Source organism: Ambystoma mexicanum, chromosome 11 (genome assembly GCF_040938575.1).
Source record: "Ambystoma mexicanum isolate Mex_15411 chromosome 11, UKY_AmexF1_1, whole genome shotgun sequence".
Taxonomy (NCBI): domain Eukaryota; kingdom Metazoa; phylum Chordata; class Amphibia; order Caudata; family Ambystomatidae; genus Ambystoma; species Ambystoma mexicanum.
This window is the reverse complement of record NC_090934.1, coordinates 264,841,468-264,861,235: the sequence shown is the minus strand read 5'-3', so window position 1 is coordinate 264,861,235 and position 19,768 is coordinate 264,841,468. Positions and strand designations below refer to the sequence as shown.

The following is a 19,768-nucleotide window of genomic DNA, read 5'->3' as shown; positions in this document are numbered from 1 at the left end:
GTTTCAATTTCTGGCTTGGGTTCTATGGCTGAGCGGATGTTGCCTCTTATTGCCTTGTGTAGTTTTGTGTGGGGGTTTGTCGTCGCCAATGGGCTAGTGTGGGCGATAAGGTGGGGAGGTGAACTGGTACTTGTCAGTGTGTGTGGATTTCTGGTCGTTGAAGGATTCTTTGTTCTGGAGTTCAGACGTTCGTTTCTCCGGTTGATGGTTGGGGTGGTAGTTAGTGGGGTTTTTTTTGGCAAGTGAGTAGGCGACAAGCTAGGCGTTTGTTCCTGTACTCCCAGGGGCAGGGAGTCTTCAGGTATATGGTGGATTTGGGAGCCGTGGTTTGTGAGTTTGTATGCAGGGGGTCGAGACCTGCCTTTGGGAGGAACGTGGATGGCGGAATGTCTTGTGGGTGTGGGAGCACATGGGCCATTTGCAACTGGCACATGTGTTTCTGTTGCGCGATAGGGTGGGGATGGTGGTTGTTGAGATCTAGTTCTCCAGCATGGGGTCTGGCATGGATTCACATGCTCATGAATATTCCCCGTCGTCAGGCTGGGAATCCTCGGTAAAGAAAAATCAGTATCAGTTTAGTTTCTGATCTGTCTTTCATAGTAGTAACCAATCACTGATCTCTGTGTCATACTGACCACAGCCAATGACTGCCCTCTCCCTAAGCCCCGCCTCTGGCAGCCATCCTCAGATTTTTACCACACGTTCAAGTGTTGGGAGTCCTCGTGCTTAGCTCTCGAGCTTTTGCTGCGTGTTTCGCGCTTTTTCAGGTGAATTCTCACATTTTTTCGGTTAATCGAGCCTCAAGCTCCACCGTTTCTTCTTCCGTTAACGGGGACCCATTGCGGGATTTTCCTACGCCCCTCAAGGGTGAAGATTTCGTCGAATCAACTTCTTGGAGGATTCCAGAAGATTTGCGGCCTACTTCGAGATGGCCCAGGACGCAAGTTCGTCACCCGGACCCAAGCTGTTTCGCAGCTGCCCTGGATGCCGGTTGCAGAATGTGTTTAAGGAGGACGAACATTTGCGATGCCTCTACTGTCTTCATGGGGACAAGACTCATGTAGAGAAGGACTGCCAGTTCTGCAAGAACTTGTCGGAGCGGACCACGAGGGACCGTCGATCCCGTCTTGCCAGCTGGTTGGAGAAGGGCTCAACGGGTGAGAAGAAGAAGAAAGGGTCCGAGCGGGCTTCTAAGTCCTGTGAGGGCGCCCCGGCGACGGGGGCCCAACACCAGGCCAAGCGCTGCGAGTCCGCTGGCTCCGGGAGCGCCGAAAGGTCGGGCTCTTCGGTCGCCAGGCAGGGCGCACCTTCCCCAGCACCGTCAACCACGAGCCAGCGCTCCGGTTCGGGGAAATGGAAGTCCGAGACCCCGGGTAAGCTTCGGGAGAAGCCCCGTCCGATCTCGGAAGAGGGGGAGCGAGGCGTCGCCCCTCCCCCTAAAGTGAAGGCCCAGGACGCACCTAAGGTGGTGAGGGCTCCTACCCAGCAGGCAAAGGCCTCTATCGAGGCGATCGCGGCGACTCTGGCCAAGCCGGCAGAGACCCCGCCAGCGGAGACTGCCTCCGGGACTAGACTTTCCCTGCCGCCAAGGAGGGAATCCTCTTTTCAGCCCATCGTCAAGGCCCCCGTGATGGAAAAAGGGGTGGGGGGCACGGTAGCCTCCTCGAGCTCGGAGTCAGCCTCGGAGGGGGAACTGACCGGGGTCGTGAGGGATCTCGAAGTTCAATTCGAGAGGGTTCGGTCCCGCAAGGAAGATCCTCGGGAGATAACCGAGGAAGACGACGATGGCGAGGAAGAGCAGCCCTCCCTTCCGGCACAGCCGGAACCTAGGCCTCAGGATAGCTCGTCGGCCATTTTGTTTGCGATCCTGTCCTTATGCTTTGAGATAAGGACGAGATTACCACGGCCCAGGCCGGAGGACCCGCAACCTGGCCCGTCGGGAAGTCCTCAGAACAAACGACGGAGGATCCAACCCTCTCCTCCGTTCGCCCCCGTAAGGCCTACAGTTCCCTCCTCATCCTCCCACGAGTCGGGAGATGACGGTGCGGTGGGCTCGACGGCGGGTTCTGACGGCGACGACGACTGAACGGGTCTCCCATCGCACGGGCCTCTCCGCCCGACGAGATTGGCTCGTTCCACGCCATGATCGCCAGGGCGTCCGAATTGTTCCAGCTCTGCCCGGAGGAGCAGAAAAAGGAAGGTTTCCTCTATCAGCGCCGGGAGGCCAAGAGGAAGACTGTCATCGCGGTACCTCTAATCGATGACATCTGGGAGGGGGGCCTGTCGTTACTCAAGAACCCCTCCACACCACCAGCCAAACGGGACCGGTACGAGAAGTAGTACCGGGTCCCCGAGACCGCTCCCCTGTGCCTCAGGGCCCAGCCAACGCCAGACTCGGTCGTCTCGGCAGCGGCGAAGAAGAAAGCGGCGGGCTCAGGAGCCTCAACGTCGAATTCCCCGCCGGACGGCGAGGGAAAGAAGTTGGACGCCATGGGGCGATGGGTCATTTCGTCGGCGGCGACGACGATCAAAGCGGCCAACGCCCTGGCGATCGTGGCCCGGAGCTCTGGTTTAAGCTGGCCCCCATATTGGACTTCCTACCGGACGACAAGAGGTCCGAGGCCCTGGAGATACTTCAAGAAGGCGAGGTGGCGTCGGACCACGCCATAACGGTGGCAACCGATATTGCCGATACCGGGTTCCGCCAGCTGGGCAACGGAGTTTGCCTAAGACGACAGGTTTGGCTCCGGGCGACCGACTTCCGTCAGGACGTCCAGACCAGGGTGTTGGACATGCCGTTCGACGGCAGCAACTTGTTCAGGAAGGCGGTGGACGAATCCCTCCAAGCCATAAAGTTGTGGCCAGGAAGGAAAATCACATCCCACAACTGCTGTTGGAAGTACGGGCGATGCTCAGACAAGGCGCCATCGAGCTCGTCCCGAAGAGGCTCCGGGGCGTACTCAAGGTACTTCCTTGTCAGGAAGAAGACGGGCAGCTGGCGCCCCATCCTGGACCTTCGTCGTTTGAACAAATACATCAGGTCACAAAAGTTCAGGATGGTCACCCTCCAGCACGTGCTGGGACAGCTGGAGGTAGGCGACTTTCTATCGTCGCTGGACCTGGAGGATGCATACTTCCACCCGCGCCCTAGGAGCCCTTCAGCAACGACGGCCCTTTCGGAGCTCCGGAGGCAGACAGCGGGCCTCCAAGGGATCCAGCGGTGGCTTGTCGTCCTACCGCCAGGCGGCATGCTCCTCGTCTCAGGAGGCCTACAGGGGTTGCGGCAAGCAGGGAGGGTCTCGTCGGCGTGGCGTCGGGCCCCCACTGAAGCACCCCGGTGGGAGGCCGGCTGACGAAGTTCGTCGACGTGTGGAAATCCATCTCCACTGACCGTTGGGTGCTGGATACCCTAGCAAGAGATCGAATTCCTGAAGAAGTGCCCTCACGTTCCATCCAAGGTGGCCAGGGCGGCAAGGCCACCACCTCCAAGCGTTCCCATCCTCAAAAGTCACCGAAAGTTCCTCAGGTTCGTCGTCCAGGGACGCCACTACCAATTCAGAGCACTGCCGTTCGGATTAAAGTCGGCCCCCAGGGTCTTTACCAAGTGCCTAGCACCTGTGGCGGCGCGGCTGCGCCTGCAGGTGATTCACGTGTACCCCTACCTGGACGACTGGCTCATCCGCTCGAGGACGAGGGAACTCGCCGTCGAACACACTGCGAGGACCATCCAGCTACTCACAGACCTGGGATTCGCCATAAATTACCCAAAGTCCCACCTGGTGCCGTCGCAGGTGGCCCTGTTTCTGGGAGCGAAGCTCGATACAGTGAGGTGCCTGGCAGCACCGTCGGAAGAACGGACGAAGACCATTCTGGGCAAAGTGCAGCGCCTGCTAGCCACGGACGTGGCCAGGGTGAGGTCCATCAAGTGCCTCCTGGGGATGATGTCCTCTTGCATCTACCTAGTGCGCCTCTGCAGACTACGGATGCGCCCTCTTCAAGAATTTCTCGACGCCCGTTGGATGCAGGCAACGGGCACCTTCGAAGACAGGGTCCCCCTCAACGAGGTGTTCTGGCGGGCGATTCAGTGGTGGGGCGTTCGAGCGCACCTCATGGCAGACAAGGACTTTCAGACGCCGGCGTACCAGGAGACGGTGACGACGGACGCTTCCCTGGAAGGTTGGGGCGCCCACACCGGAGATCTCCACGCAAGAGGCCTCTGGCTCCCGGAGGAGAAGCTCCTGCACATCAACATCCTGGAACTCCAAGCCGTGTTCTGGGCTCTCAAATCGTTCCTCCCGTCGCTCAAGGGCAAGGTGGTGCGGATCTTCACGGACAACACCACGACAATGTTTTACATACGGAAGCAGGGAGGCACCAGATCCCCAGCCCTATCCAAGGAGGCACAGGATCTGTGGCACTGGGCGGTCGCCCAGGGGATGTTCCTGGTTCCCTTCCACCTGGCAGGAGAAAGAAACACCATCGCCGACTCGCTCAGCAGGGAGCTGCGCCAGGATCAGGTGGATCAACTCTTCCGACGATGGGGCAAACCCCAAATCGACCTGTTCGCAACAGCGACAAACTCGAAGTGCCAGAGGTTCGCCAGCAGGTTCCCCCAGCCGAGAAGCATGGGCGATGCGTTCTCGTTCCCCTGGGACGGCCTATACCTATATGCGTTCCCTCCGTTGCCGTTGCTGCTTCGACTCATCAACCAGCTCAAGAGCTCCCGGTGCAGGATGATCCTCGTCGCACCGGCGTGGCCGAGGCAGATCTGGTTCCCGGACCTTCTGGACTTGTCAACGTCCCCATCCATCAAGCTGTCGGCGGACGCGGATCTTCTCTCCAGAGAAGGAGGCGCCATCTTCCACCACGACCCGGCGTCGCTGAACCTGCAGGCTTGGCTCCTGCAGCGCAAGAGTTTGGAGGGTACGATATAACGGCCGACTGCAGAGAAGTTCTTGCAAAGGCCAGGGCGTCCTCGACTCTCAAATGCTACGGTCACAAGTGGAAGAGGTTCTCTATCTGGTGCCGAGCACAGAAGATCAACCCCCTACGGATTACGGCCCCTCAAGTGCTGCCGTACCTGCTATCGCTGGCAAAGGCTGGGCTGGCCCATGCCTCCATTAAGATTCATCTGGCGGCGATCTCCAGATATACCAGAACCACAGGACGGACGTCCCTGTGGTCCCATCGACTGGTAAAAGAGTTTAGGAAAGGACTGTTCCGGTCGTTCCCGCCGGTGAAGGCCCCGGCCCTGTGGTGCTGACCAGGCTCATGGGGCCCCCATTCGAGCCGATGCACTCCGCACCGATGAAGTTTGTGTTGTGGAAGACTGCATTCCTGGTGGCCATTACCTCCACACGACGAGTGGGAGAGATCCAGGCCCTATCCTGCAAAGCACCGTACTTGACTTTCCATGCCTCGAGGGTGGTTCTTAGGACGCACCCCTCCTTTATGCCCAAGGTGCCGTCGAACTTCCATCTTAACGAGCCCCTGGTGTTACCGGTTTTCTTCCCGTCTCCTCCGTCGCCGGCCGAGAGGACTTTGCACTCGCTGGATGTGGCTAGAGCGCTGAAGTTCTACGTTGACCGCACAAAGAGTTTTCGGAGGACATCACAGCTGTTTGTGAACTTTGGACCTGTGAATCAAGGGAAGGCTCTCTCGAAGTCTTCTATTTCCAGATGGCTCTCTGGCTGCTTCATGCACTGCCACCGGTTGGCTAACCGACCACTGCCAGGCCGTCCGAGAGCCCATTCGACCAGAGCGATCGCTGCTACAAGGGCGTTCCTATCTGGTGTGCCCCGGCTGGACATCTGCAGGGCTGCTACGTGGAGGTCGATGCACACCTTCACGAGATTCTACTGCGTCGATCGGGATTCCAGGGAGGAGTCCAGGGTCGGCCAAGCAGTGCTGCGCAACCTGTTCGCTTAAGGTGAGCCTGGTGAGGAGGTAAGAGATGCTTAATGTTGAGTTGTTGTATTGCTTAATGTTGAGCCTTTTGCCACCTCCTGTGGTTGTGCATGTGTGTACTGCTATGTATTCCTATATTCATGAGCATGTGAATCCATGCCAGAGACCCCATGTTGGAGAAGGAACAAGTTACTTACCTGTAACTGTTGTTCTCCAGCATGGGTCTGGCATGGATTCACATGCGAACCCTCCCGCCTACCCCTCTGCGGCTCTTCACTTGGTCATACTGCCACTTTACATGCTACCAAATCTGAGGATGGCTGCCAGAGGCGGGGCTTAGGGAGAGGGCAGTCATTGGCTGTGGTCAGTATGACACAGAGATCAGTAATTGGTTACTACTACGAAAGACAGATCAGAAACGAAACTGATACTGATTTTTCTTTACCGAGGATTCCCAGCCTGACGACGGGGAATATTCATGAGCATGTGAATCCATGCCAGACCCATGCTGGAGAACAACAGTTACAGGTAAGTAACTTGTTCCTATTCGGGCTTGGGTTTCTGAAAATTGGTGCTCCCGATCGGGAGCGGTACTGGTCATTGTGGGTGGTCTATTGTCTGTGTGTCGGGGTGGTTGTGGGCTGGTGGGGTAAGGATCTTCTCTGGGTTGGGGGCAGGTAGGGAGTATGCTAAGCATATAAGATCATACCTAGATTTGAGCTGTGGTCAGGGGCCTGCGTTACATATAAAAACACACCTAGATTTGAATGGTGACCAGGGACCTGCAATACAAGTAAAAACGCACCTAGATTTGAATGGTGGCCAGGGGCCTGCAATACACGTAAAACACACCTAGATTTGAATGGTGGCCTGGGGCCTGCAATGCATGTAAAAACACACCTAGATTTGAATGGTGGCCAGGGCCTGCAATACATGTAAAACACACCGAGATTTGAATGGTGGCCAGGGGCCTGCAATGCATGTAAAAACACGCCTGGGTTTGAATGGTGGCCAGGCACCTGCAATACAAGTAAAAACACACCTAGATTTGAATGGTGGCCAGTGGCCTGCAAAACATATGAAAACAGGCCTAGTTTTGAATGGTGGCCAGGGGCCTGCAAAACATATGAAAAGAGGCACATAAAAGAAGCACTTAAAATTATAAGTTATATAAAAGTATATATTTATTATATTTACACCATAAATCACTTTAAATACTTAAGACGTTTATACTGTAACACTTATGAATACTTGATAATGCACTTCGAAGGGGCACTTTCACTTTTGTGTTTGTTCGCGGTTACATTTGTAGCAATGTTAGAAAGGGAAAAGACAATATTGTATTATTCAGGAAAGCACTAAAAACGATGCTGTTTATCTAAACTAGTTCTCAAGCACCTCACCTACGTAGAAGAACACTCCCGCCTTGCTATCATGTAACTCGTAATACTTTCTGAACAAATGCTCTATAAATTGTATGTATATGCGGGAAGATACTATCAACACTTTCTACCAAGATGGTTTTACTGCAAGCTTACTGTAACCATGAGGAAATAACTTGACTGTATCTAAGACAAATTCTTGCAACAGTGCCTCAATGCCTTTGGGCTGTTAGTGCGCTTTACAAATCCAAATAAAGAAATAAAATAAATTATCGGTTATTGTGCACTCTTGCGGTTTTCAGCCGTTTATACGGTAATGCATTTACTCTACAAATACATATAGTAAAATCACTTAAAGGGAGGAAAATTGTTAGATAATGTAACATGAGCTTGGTTAAAGGTTCTAGAGAGGGTTTCTTCGCATAGTAAGTTGTTTCAGTCCCAAAACACAACCCTAGCTAAGGGCAGTTCGGAGAGGGCTTGAAGTCTTGACAAGCAGCGAATTATAAAGAGTTCCTGGGGATTTCTTCCAGTCTCTAGTGTTATTGAAGCAGCAGAATAACAACTAACAAGGGAGACCTTAAAACAGTCTCGAGGAAGGGACACAAGCAGCGGCTTGGGTCTGAAGTAAGAGGGGGTTGCACTGGACACCCCTGCATGCACTCCAATGCTCTGGAGCGGCTTTTTGGAATGGGTAAGCAATATCTTTTTCCCCACAGTACCTTAGGTTAGAAGAAAATATTCGTGCTGGATGCTCCGCGATGTTGAAGCTCTGGACCCGACCTCCAGATTCCTTGGTCTGATGACTGAAGGCAGGACAATGGATGGGATCTCTTAGCAGCAGTCTCGAAGCAGGACATGTAGCATGATTTGTCAGCAGCTTTTTGGTTTCTCTGTGCTGTCTTGGCACCTTTTCTGCAGCACCAACAAAGAACATTGATCGCCCAGTCAATCTTCTTCGCTTCTTGCAGTCCCACGCTCTGATGAGGGGTCTGGGCGAGTTGGATCAGATCTCTGTAGTGTCCTCAAGGGTTCAGAAAAAGATTTGGATGGATTCAACCTTTCCACGATGATGCACTCAAAATGGACAGCAGGTCTCCTGGGTTCCGCAGCTCTGGAAACTCCTAGGACCTCGGGAGATGGCTTGTTTCAAAGTTTGTCTTGGGACTGGTTGTTCGCACCAGCCAGAGGGAAAGGAGTCGTCCTCTTTGGAACTCCTCTTTCGCACAGGGTCGGGACAGCAGTGGTCGCTTCACGGTGTTGCAAAGGGTCTGCAGGCACTTCTGGTCGTCGTCGTCTTCTTCGGTTACTTCAGCTTCCAGTGGTCAACTTGCTTTTCACTCTAGAAGCCTCACCTTTTAAAGAGTTACAGTACACACTCCTCTGCAATCTCGCTCAGCATTTTACAGAAAGGGGCGTTTGGCTGTCCAAACAGGACAGCCAGACCCCTTGTGGAGCTGGACCTATTCAGGCACTCTGGCAGACAAAGGACACCGGGGTGGAAAACTCCCCTACTTCCTGCATGCCCAGACACACTGCAGCCTAGGCAGGAATACCAAAGGCATATATAACTAGGGGTGTGGTGGCCGCCGAAAAAGTTAGAACATTACAAAAGTGTAGAATGTTGTACTATTTTAGAGAAACTGTATTGGTGTTAATGATAATCACCAGAGGCCCAGCATGCAAGTATTTCAAGTAGTGCTCACATGCGGAGAGATAACAGGACTGTTTTTGAATGGATCATTAATCTGTTATATGCCCCATAGATTTGGGGATATGTGTTTATTTACATGTATTATAAAGGAATCAGGTTAACATGATGTAAAAACAACTAAGGTAGACATTGTCATTTTGAATATGCAAACAAGAAATGAAGCCATTACTCATAACCTTGTATAGCCACACAATAGCTAAGCAAAAGTCCTAGAATAAGTGTGGCTACCCAAGGCTTCTCGCCAAAGACAAAACACACACACACACAGGCCTCTCCCTCCCAGTATGGTAGAAGACGGGACGACAAAGAACAACCACGCTAGTAATGGCGAAGAAAGAAGGGAGGCCCCAAGTTGGTACTTGGATGCCCCTATTGTGCACTACCGAGGCTATGGACATAGCCTGCGATACAGGAATTAGACAATAGTTGCTAGAACACGTTCACTGCCACCAGCCATAACTAGGAGATTGTCTATGTGACTTTTAAGTCACAGGAGCAGACAGAAGGGGGATACTGGGGATCCCGTTGGCACTACACATAAGGTGGTGTGTGCCAATCTCTCAGGCTATAACATTTTGGGAACTGTAGTTCTTGGGGATATTAAAAATCATAAAGGAGGACCCTGAGGGTCACTAGCAACACTGCCCATAAGGAGCGGTGTGCTGCATTAGAAGAGTACCGATGCCTTTAAGAGCTATGGAGTAGAAGGCCTCCATAGTAGAGGTAGAACAAAAAGTACAGAGTTCCAAAAGACAGAGCCTAAAAGAATGAATGAGTGGAAAAAGGCTCCACTCATTTAGGATTTAAAGAACAAGGTCCAGAAGTCCTGCAAAAAGTGCTGGGGGTCTCACTAGGAGAGGGGATGAAGCATAAACATGATAAATCTCCCCAACAAGGTGTTCCCCTGCAGTGCTCTTATTGGTTTTGAGGCTGGTCAGTTCAGCACTCAAGTGGAGGGGTTTAAAAAGCCAAGTGGCCATATTGGATCCAAGCCACGTGGCCATGAAGGGCATGATAGGTTTCGGCAGTCAGGGCGGCCTCCCCTGCAGTGCTTTGATTGGTTTTGAGGCTGTGTATTTTAGCACTCAAGGGAAGGGGATTTAAAAACCCAAGTGCCCATATTAAATCCAGGCCACGTGGCCTGGAAAGGTGGTTGGCGGGAAATAAATCTTCATATGAGATGTTTTAAGCCTGTGGAATGTTTGAGGGCTTTCATCTGCTTATTTCCATTTCCCTTGAGAATTTAAAATTGGTGTTATCAATCTACTTGCAAGGAGAAATAATTTTAGCCAGGGAAGACTCTGCCGCTTGATGGAATGGGTGAGTTTACCCACTGCATTGTTCTGGCTTGGTTAGTAAATGTACCTTTCCCTTTGCATACTTATGGGTTATGCAGGAGCGTATTGGAAGGAATCCCATTTTATACATACCTTGTGTGAAAAGGGGCTTCCTCTGATGTTTTACCTTCCCCTGGCACCTTTCCCTCTGCCAGTTTCTGGTTTGATTGAGTGGGACATTCTGGGAGATGTTGTGTAGAACTCCTCTATTTTTGTTACTTGGATTTAAGGTCTTGGGGTTTTCCCTGGAAATATCCTGCCTCCAGTTCTCATGATTAGTTGTTCCTGCACCAATACACGAAAACCCAAAACAGGTATACCCTTGCAAGCAATGAGGTGGATCCATGTGTACTCTGGGAGGGGCAAAGGGAACATCTATACTACCTTTCGTCGGGCCCCGTGTGAAGTATGGGAAGACTCTAGAGGTTTCACCCCATATTTCCTCTAGAGGTTGAATTGTGTAGCAAGTAGCTTCCCGTGGTCGGTTTTTTTTTAATATTCTTTTTTTTTTTATTGATATAGTTGAAAAATCAACTTTTCAATACATGAGTACAAAAAAATGTAAAAGAAAACAGAAGTATATATAAAATAGAAAAAATAAACAAATCACAGCACATCAAATCACATCATAATAAAACATATCAAATTCATTCAGATTAGTGATTGTATGGTATTAGAGCAAAAAACTGGCAGGCAATATCGTTAAAAATAGTCATTTAGAAAAGAGATATTACGTTCGCATTTTATGTTTTCATTTTCTAAATTAAGCAGAAGTACGTGAAAGTGTCTCAAGAGAAGGATATTAAAATTGATTATTGCAACTGCCTGGCCTTTTCTTTCATTATAAATGTTCTGCTCTTCAAGTAGTGTGCATTTGGTTGCTATTTCTCTGCTTCTGGCGGCTGTTACAGATTCAATTCAGGGTCTTCCTTTAATTTCAGCAAGTAATTGACAACTGCTAATCTTATTGTTGTTATCTGAGTGTTATACACCAAATGCTAAAAAAGCTCCATCAGTAAGGCTATATGTGTTTCAAAGTGTCTTTTTAAATACTCGACTCTTTTATCTAATAGCATAGGACATTCCGCAATCAGGTGGACTATGGTTTCAGGAATGCTGGGATTTTTGCAGAAACGACAAAAGTCGTCCGTCCTTGTAATAATGTTCCATTTAGCTAGAACGTTTCTTGTGTGCCACAGGTTCATTCTGAATCTTAAAAAGGAGTCTCTGGCTTTAACGCCAGGAAATTTCAGCAGATAATTTTCAGAAGTTCTTATTTTCTTCACAATTGTTTTATAGACCTTAGCGTGTTTTGGCATTGCTCATATGTATTAATCCAGTCCCATATCATAACCTTCTCCTTAGCTCTATTAGGATTTATTAGTAATTCCTCTGATACCTCTGCACTTTGCAGAAAACATTCCACACTTTGTCGCCACTTACCCATGGCCTTGTGCTCACTTGATTTTATATACATTGACAAAACATGCAAGATTGAACTTTGTTGTTGACTCATGATGCATTTTCGATACAAACTGCATAATCTCCACATGTACATTCAATATAATGAGGATAGGCCTAACTCATACCGTAGTAAGCACATCTGAACTGTCCTGGGCATTTGTAATATATTTTTCCAGAATTGTCCTTCCAATCTCGTCCAGGCCATTTTGTTCTTGCATGATCTGGACTCAGCACCGTATAGCACCGTAGGTACTACCTTTTGGCAATAAAACATGATTATGGGTTTCAGTGAGAAAGCGCCATATTTCTGATTTATAATAGACGCTTGTGAGATGGCGGTTCAGATTTTCTTTTTTAATTCTTCTAGATACGGAATGTCTGAGGTAGATATATTGACATTCATTCCCAGATATTTATATTGCATTACATTTTCTAGAGGCTGAGATATTAGAGACCATGTAAGACGAGATGCTCTGGCTTTACTGTTGAGTACATTCTTCATTATTTTTGTTTTGGAAACATTTATGACAAGATCATTTTCTTCTACATATTTCCCTAGCTGATCAAGTAAGGTTTGTAAGCCCCATGGTGTTTTTGCCAATAAGACCAAGTCATCGGCATAAAACAACCAAGGGACAAGTCATCGGCATAAAACAACCAGGGGACTGCATATGCTCCAAGCCGCGGAGCATCTGATGCCACATCTCTTCCTTCACCACGTCTGCTATAAAGTAGTTGAATAGGATGGAGGCCAAGAGACAACCCTGTTTTAAGCCTTTATATGTGTTGATGGATTTGGATAAAGTTCCATCCATTGTCAATCGGACTTGAATGGAAGTTTCTGTATGAAATTGAATTGTCCAGTGCTGCAGGTACTTGGGACATGCATTTTTGGCTAATTTATTGAATGGGAGTCTCCTGGACACAGAATCGAAAGCAGTTTCGAAGTCAATGAAGGCCATGAAGACTGATTGCTTTACTTGCAGCTCATGCTGTTTAATAGCATTCAAGACCTGTAAATTCACAGAGGTGCCTAAACCCACTACAAATCCCGTTTGAAAAGGATCATTTAGACCAGCTGTTTTGGACCATTTGTTGAAGTCTCTTAAGACCAAACGCGCAAAGATCTTCCCTGGGGCATCCAGTAGCGCGATTGGCCTATAATTTCTTGGGTCTAGTCTGTCCCCTTTCTTATAAATGGGGACAATAATGGACTTCTGCCAGGAGCGAGGTATTTTCTTGCTAATTATAATCTGATTAAAAATTGCACCTACTATGGCCGCCCATGCCTCAGGGTTCTTTCTCAACATGAGGTTAGAGAGACCGTCTGGTCCCGGAGCTCTTGATTTACTTAGTTTCTTGATGTAAATTTCAATGTCTAAGTTATCGAACACTAATTGTTGATCTTCATTAGAGCCTGGGTCCATAGGCGGCGTCGGAATATGGGTTTCGGCATATAACGAGTTGTAATACTGTACCCATATTTCTTCTGGTACTACATTTATTTGTCTTATCAATTTTTTTCCTCCATAGGTAGTTTTTATGAAGCCCCATACTAGAGCAGAATTCTTCGAAGTTATGGTATGCAGCATGGTCTGGGCATCTTTTAATATCATGTTTGCTTTTCGCTGTTTTATCCAGTTGTTATATCTGTTTTTACATCTGGATACCATTAATGCTTTATCAGAAGTATTTTGCTGCATTATGAAGCGTAATTCTCTCCTAAGAACTGCTTTTCTGATTCTAATCTCTTCATCGTACACATGTTCATGTGGTCTCTGGTTCCCAGAGAAAGATTGTTCTGGTTTCTTGAATAGCTGTAAATTACTCACATAATCCCCATCTAAGTAAGGTAAGTTAGGATTCAGAATGTCTTTCGGGTACACCACAGCTACAAGAAGATCATTTAAGACCGCAGGAGTCCATCTGAATCGGTTACCTTTGTTGGAAAGTGCCAGACTCCTAGTGTATTTTTGATGGGTCTTTTTCACAACGTTAAAGGGCCATGCCCATGTTAGATGAAGAATATTATGGTCACTCTTTGACTGATTTATTATTCTAAAAGAGGTAACATGACAAAATAACTCACTGTTAGTATAGACATAATCAATTGTAGAGGTATAGTTACCTTGCTGCCAAGTTATTTTAGGGGGAACATCACCAAACACTGCATCATGTTAAACCCTCTCTCCTTCATTAGACACTTACAAATATTTATTTTTTCCTTCACCTTCCCCGTTTTTTCGTTGATACAATTCATATTTAAATCACCAGCTATAATAGTATGCTTTATATTGGGGTCTTTGTCAATCATATATAAGCAGTTGGTCAAATCTCTGAGGAACCGATTATCAGTTATTCTTAGATGGTTCCAGTACAAATTAAGGCAGGCAATGATGTTATCATTCGAAGTGATTCGAACCAACTGCATATAACTATTTGGAGAGGCCCATTCTTCTACTTTCAGGCTGCTTGACAATTTTACAGCGGTTATAAAGCCTGTCTTAGGCCGACCTTTAGATCGTTGGATAGCTGGTTCCAGAATTACTTGATGATTTTCCCACACCGGGGTGGAGGTAAGCCATACTTCTTGCAGCATAATAATGTCATAGTTATCCAGAGTGGTCATGGAGGTCGACGTGAGGTGAGCATGGCCTCGGGTATTCCATGAGGTTAGCTGAATAATTTGATTACTTTCTTCTGTGGGTAGCTAGCATCCGTTCATCCCTTTTCCTTGAGAAAAGCTTGTTACCATTCTCGTCTGATTGTCATTAGCTGTAAAGCATTTTATAATCAGGGGATCAGAGGAACCTACTGCAAACCGTACCTTTCCATGCAGTCTATTAGGATGTATATTAGCTATGTTCGAAGGATAGGTGTTAGTAGCATTTGCTGTTGACGTTGGATTGAGCAGCAGGAAACCTAGCTGATATATTTCGTCCCTTGCTTGCCAAATTGTATATTTGACTAACAACCACATTTTTACAACTGATCTATCATGAATGAATTCAATTTGTGAAATGTCATCAGATTTCGTGCCGCGTAAGATCGGAATATTTTGTAGTATGTTCAATACTGAGGATCGATTCAGGTCATATAATCCAAACTCTCCACCCCGACATTGCAAAATTAAACTTGCATGTGTTGAATCATTACATTTGTTATGTCTATTTTTCAAAGGGATTTTCATTTCCTTTTGCTTGTTTTGCGCCATGGAGTTGGCACCACAGAAGATGTTATTTTGGTGAAATTTCAGCTCATGCATATTAGGGTGGTATTTCTCTATTTGAGTCGGCGCAATCTTGTGTGGCCTGGCAGCATTTGGTTGGGCGCTCTGACCATTTCGTGCAAAAAAGATACCCATTGATTTCATAATTTCTTCCCGCCTATCTTCCAATGTCAGAAACAAAATATCTTGTGGTTTATTATCTAGATCCCCTCCCAGCTCTTTCTTCTGTACAAACTGTGAGGGCGGGTATGTTCTCATTGTATCAGTAGCTTGTTCATTTTTTGCTACCTCATCCACTAGATTATCTAGGGGATCATATGTAAGATCTGTATTCGTCGAAGTTTTATTTTCTTTTAAAGCCATTTTAACAATTGGAGTGACAGCTTTGTTTCTATTAATGGCAGTGTATTTTCTAACAATGGCTGCACTCTTCTCTTGGCATCTTTTATCAGGTAAAGACAAAAGCTCAACAAACTGATGGGAATTTTTATTCTTCTGCATTATCGTGATCTTTTGATTTTTAGTTTTTTTCATCACAGGATGTTCAACAGCAAGTTTTTTTTCCTCTCTTAGTCACACTAAATATGTTATATGTTTCATTGTTGGGCAGGGGAGGCACACTCACTTGTTCTTGCATTCTTGCTACTTTCTCCGTTTCCTCTTGATCAATGATTTCAATTACACGTTTATCATGAATCACACATCCAGTGCCACCCTTCTTTTCATTCAAGCAGAGAGTTCTCGATCCTTTCTCATGTGGGCCAATTCTATTACCTGGGATGCTGATGACAGATTCTTTTATATCTTTCGATTTTATTAAATTCACTTTCTGGGGATTTATAGTGCTGACCACCATGTCTTCAATCACCGGAGCAAGTACATTTTTACTTTCTAGCAGCTCTCTTAGCAAAAAATTCTGATCCATTATTCGTGCACCTAATGTTTCATATAGCTTGGCTAGTGAGAACAGAGCCGTGTTCATAGCCTGTAACGTTATTTCTGTGGGGATCAGTGAGGCTATATTTTGAGGACATATTGGTTCTAAATTATTATGTTTAGATTGCTTGGGGGAGTGTTGCGTGAACGATATCGATAGGGTGGATGATTCTAGCGAACATTCTGGAAACATTACAGGCGATTGTGATAAGAGTTCCACATCGCTTCAGCATTTATCTGTTTCGCCAATCCACCACTAGCCGGTGATACAACATCATTTGTTGTGTTGGGAATGTCCCCAACATCGTCATTTGTTTCTACGTCCTCATTAGTTATCGGATATAAGTCATCAGAACGTTGTATAGGTTCCGTGTGTATAACTGCATCGGTCTGGATTTAGAGTTCGCTGGCAAAGCATAGTCACCCAGCAAATTATGTTCAGAAAAGGCCGCTAGAAGTGAATCAGAGGGCGTGCATAGGTCGACTGCAGGTGGTTCCGATTCAGTATTTTCTGGGATCACTGCAGTCGCTTGGGATTCGTCGCACGCCAGTTTTGGATTTCTTTCTTCCCCTTCGTGAGATCACTTTCAAACCCCGGCAAGCCATCAGGATAAAACTTCCTAATGTCGCTTGTATACGACAGTGATCTACCATGGGAAGAAACACGTAGGGGAACACCATTCACATTTCGTTTCGGGGTTGTTTTGGAAGTCATGCGGTCGTTCAATTAGTGGTTCATCCGAGGGCATATTTGTGCGCAGAATGTACAGTTTCACCATTATGACTGTTTTGACAGTATCGCGCTTAGGAAACTTTCACAACTTTCCCACCAGTGGTTGCACAAAAGGCGGAGTGAAATTAAAATAATATTGGGGCTTACCCTCGCCACCCTCCGCACAATCAGCCCTTTCAGAAAGCACGCGCGCAGAAGCGTGTGCACTGGGCTTCAATTAGAGAATGCTGGGATGCGGAGGCGGGGCTCAGCCGTTACTACAGAGAAAACAAACAACAATTTTCACAAGTCTTTGTTTAAAGTGTGCAATAGCACTCCACAATAGTTGTAATACTGTGGTTGTAGCAGATGGGAAAAACACCATGCTTACGAAATGTCACACAGGTAAGACAGGGGTTCCTCAACACAATTAGCCCTTACAGAAAGCCCTTGCTCAGAAAGCGTGCTTCCCGTGGTCCCTAGAGTCTCCTGGTCTCTCGTTACTCTATCTCAGGGGGATGCACACATAGATGTGTATATTGAGACCACATTAAGTTTTAAAAAAGTATCAACATTATTCCTGTTAGAAATGTCCTGCTTTGTTAGAATTCTGTGGGATGGGAGAATCTAGAGTTTATTTTGTGAGGCATTGTCCCTTATTCTTGCTTATATAAATGAGTATTTTCTCTAACAGGTGGCTTCGTTTGTCCATCGTTTACCTGGGTGCAAGGAGCAGTCATCTGTGTTTAGAGATGAGGTAAGTTGAGAATGCCAGCTTTTTCTAAGGAAGCATGTATGCTGGTCGCAATTAGTGTACATCCCAGCTGTTGTACCAGCCTCCTAGCACACTTGCCATTCTCCCAGCATGTGCACCATTCTATCATGTACCAACCTCCCGTGGATTTGCCAGTGTCCCTGTGCATCTGCTAGTCCCTACATATGTTCCTGCCTCCCGCAGTATGCTCTAAGCACCTGATTAGTAGGCCATTTTCGTCACACGTTTACCAGTCTTCTGTCATGTGTTCTAATCTGCTTATACATTTATATGCCCTGCAAAACGTGTCAGTCTGCTTGCATGAATGGAAGCTTCCCAGTGCATGTTCCTTCTCTGAGTGCATTCACAAACCTCCCACCAGTATGTTTTTCTTTGATTGCCAAATGAGTGCACATGATAATGTGCTTAATAATTTCACTGAGTTGGGTGGGTGCATACCAGTTTTCGAGAGGAAGCATGCCCCCTATTCCTTTGTCAACCCATTTAGCTATCCAGTCTCATGCTCGCTATTCTCTCTTGATTCCACAGCAGATCGATGGAGAAGCTTTTCTGCTGCTGACACAAATTGATATGGTCAAGATCCTGAGCATCAAACTGGGTCCTGCTCTGAAAATCTACAATGCCATTCTGATGTTTAAAAGTTCAGAGGAGAATTGAGAGATGGACAAGAATGGACATAGGAGCAAGATAATGCTAGAAGAAGAGTCAAGCATCCATGGCATCCAGCTTCCATTTAACAAGTGCTTTGCCTGCTGCCACTTCGAACTTGAGAACATTAAAAGTCAAAGCAGGAAGCTCCTGGTTGGGGGTTTGAGTGGATGTGAGAATCTGGGCCAAAACCCATGCTGCCTCCTAAAGAAAGGGAAAGAACAGCGCTTCCAAAACTATAGTGCAAGCATTTTTATGGGTAACCTTTTTTATGAAACTTTATTGACCCATGTGGATACTTTTTGAGACTTAAAGGTTTACTGGAAGCTAGGGTCTTAAAAACGTGCCATTGATGGCCAAGTGAACATAAATCGAGCAAAATAAAACAAGTACCGGAGCGGGTAGTGTCTACGGTATCTGAAAGGAAAGATGTGAACTTCCCCACCTGTTCACATCAAAGTTCTGCAGCGTGGGTGTTTCTAGTTCTAATAGTTTTAAATGTTCACTGCTGTTGTGTTGGGTCTCGTGTGAACCTAAGAAGGATGGCCACACTGACAAACTGCTGGTACAGGTAAGTCGATTTCTCACCATGCAGCACTTTGCTGGCTCTCCTGGGAAAATGCAATAGCAGAGCAAGCCTCTGCCAGTTGCCCTGAGTACCCTGGTGTTGTGACTCTACCACCGCACATTGCCATCTTTCAACAGAAACAAGCAAGAAGTACTTCAAAATGATTGCTGTTGCTAACTGTACTGGGTCCTGCGAACAAATGAAAACCTTCTGAGCCCTCACCAGAATGTCCCATTCCACATTACACCCAAATCAATGCAATTGCTATAATGGTTCCTAACACTATCTCCAACAATTGACTCAACACTCAAGACAAAACCTGCATGACCCAGTGTTGCTTCAATCAACAGTCTTATCAACTTCAGTCAGCTAACAAAACAAGAGTGATGTGAGGCACGAGCACCACTTGACTTTCCTTCTGATAAACTCCAGAGCCTCTCTGTGGCACCAGCATATTACGAATAATTAATTGAAAAGCTTTGGTGTTAGAAACTTGCCTCCACGATTAATCCTTCCATAAATAATACTTGATCTGCCCAGGACTGTGTAAAATTGTGTTAAAAAGCAACCAGAGCTAAATGTCAGAAGATTAGCTCTGGTCTTACCAGAAGCCTTCTTTTGCACTGAGCAACCTCTATGCAGCTGTCAATCCTTTGAAAGAGTATTCTAGAGAATAAATAAATTGACTTCTTGGTAAAATCTGTTGCCCTACAAATTCTCAAATAAAGCAAAAATAGATCAAATAAGTATGGGTCGGGTACCACATAGACAACAATTATTTTGCAATTTCTGTGAATTAGTGCCCACTAGGGTTGCACATATTTCTCCTTTGATGATTTTGCACTGTTTACAGAAGAATTGTATTGTTTTGTGATGGGGCTAGTGTATCTTCTTTTACAGCAAGTTATACACGGGCAGCAGAGAATCATAATTTCTGTGTGCATTACTGTGGGTGATCTGTGGTATTGGAGCATGAGCTGGCTGGTGGGGGCAGGAACTTGAGAAAACCGAAGGGAGACAACACAAACAGACAAGACAAATTATATACATTGTTTACATCTTTCAACAAGTAAGGATAGGGTTGGCGTTCAAGGAG

The 19,768-nt window shown here is 47.0% G+C and overlaps 1 protein-coding gene across 5 annotated transcripts in view; it reads left to right on the top strand.

The window, feature by feature from the left end:
* Nucleotides 1–19,371, top strand: part of L3MBTL3 (L3MBTL histone methyl-lysine binding protein 3) — a 1,294,236-nt gene extending 1,274,865 nt beyond the window's left edge. For 3 of the 5 annotated variants that reach the window (XM_069622999.1, XM_069623001.1, XM_069623000.1), the window contains 2 exons: nt 17,376–17,438; nt 17,985–19,371. In XM_069622999.1, the coding sequence (XP_069479100.1) occupies nt 17,376–17,438; nt 17,985–18,113 (192 nt within the window). In that variant the 3' untranslated portion in view covers nt 18,114–19,371. The remainder of the gene's footprint in view (nt 1–17,375; nt 17,439–17,984) is intronic. The other 2 variants (XM_069623002.1, XM_069623003.1) reach the window with 1 other exon arrangement.
* The last annotated feature ends 397 nt before the right edge of the window (nt 19,372–19,768 follow it).